At 48.3% G+C, this 286-nt stretch overlaps 1 protein-coding gene across 1 annotated transcript in view; it reads left to right on the top strand.

The window, feature by feature from the left end:
- LOC119581616 (receptor-type tyrosine-protein phosphatase alpha-like) overlaps positions 1–286 on the top strand; it is a gene marked incomplete in the record, with an annotated part of 9,463 nt that overhangs the window by 8,386 nt on the left and 791 nt on the right. The window contains 1 exon segment of the mRNA XM_037929734.1: positions 130–268. Within this exon segment, the coding sequence (XP_037785662.1) occupies positions 130–268 (139 nt within the window).

Here is a 286-nt window from a genome sequence, read left to right as displayed (position 1 = left end):
TGATTTGCTCTGGAAGTACTATCAAGTAATTTGGAAACCTTCCAGAGACACGTAAGATTACTCTGGTAAACCTTTTTTTTCAGCCACGTCAAAAATGACTCCAATAATAGTCTGCCAACCTCCTTCTTCCAGCGATGGCGTCACGGCCTGCGGACTGGTGGCAGCCGTCACGTTGGTCTTGGAACGAGCTGTGAACCACCAGAGTGTTGACATCTACCGGACCTCCGTCATGTTGTTGAGATGTCGCCCCCAGTTCATCACCTCTGTGGTAATCTTAGTGCGATTA

This window comes from Penaeus monodon, chromosome 15 (assembly GCF_015228065.2).
Source record: "Penaeus monodon isolate SGIC_2016 chromosome 15, NSTDA_Pmon_1, whole genome shotgun sequence".
In the NCBI taxonomy this organism is placed as follows: domain Eukaryota; kingdom Metazoa; phylum Arthropoda; class Malacostraca; order Decapoda; family Penaeidae; genus Penaeus; species Penaeus monodon.
The sequence above is the reverse complement of the archived record's forward strand: the minus strand, read 5'-3'. Positions and strand labels throughout refer to the sequence as shown.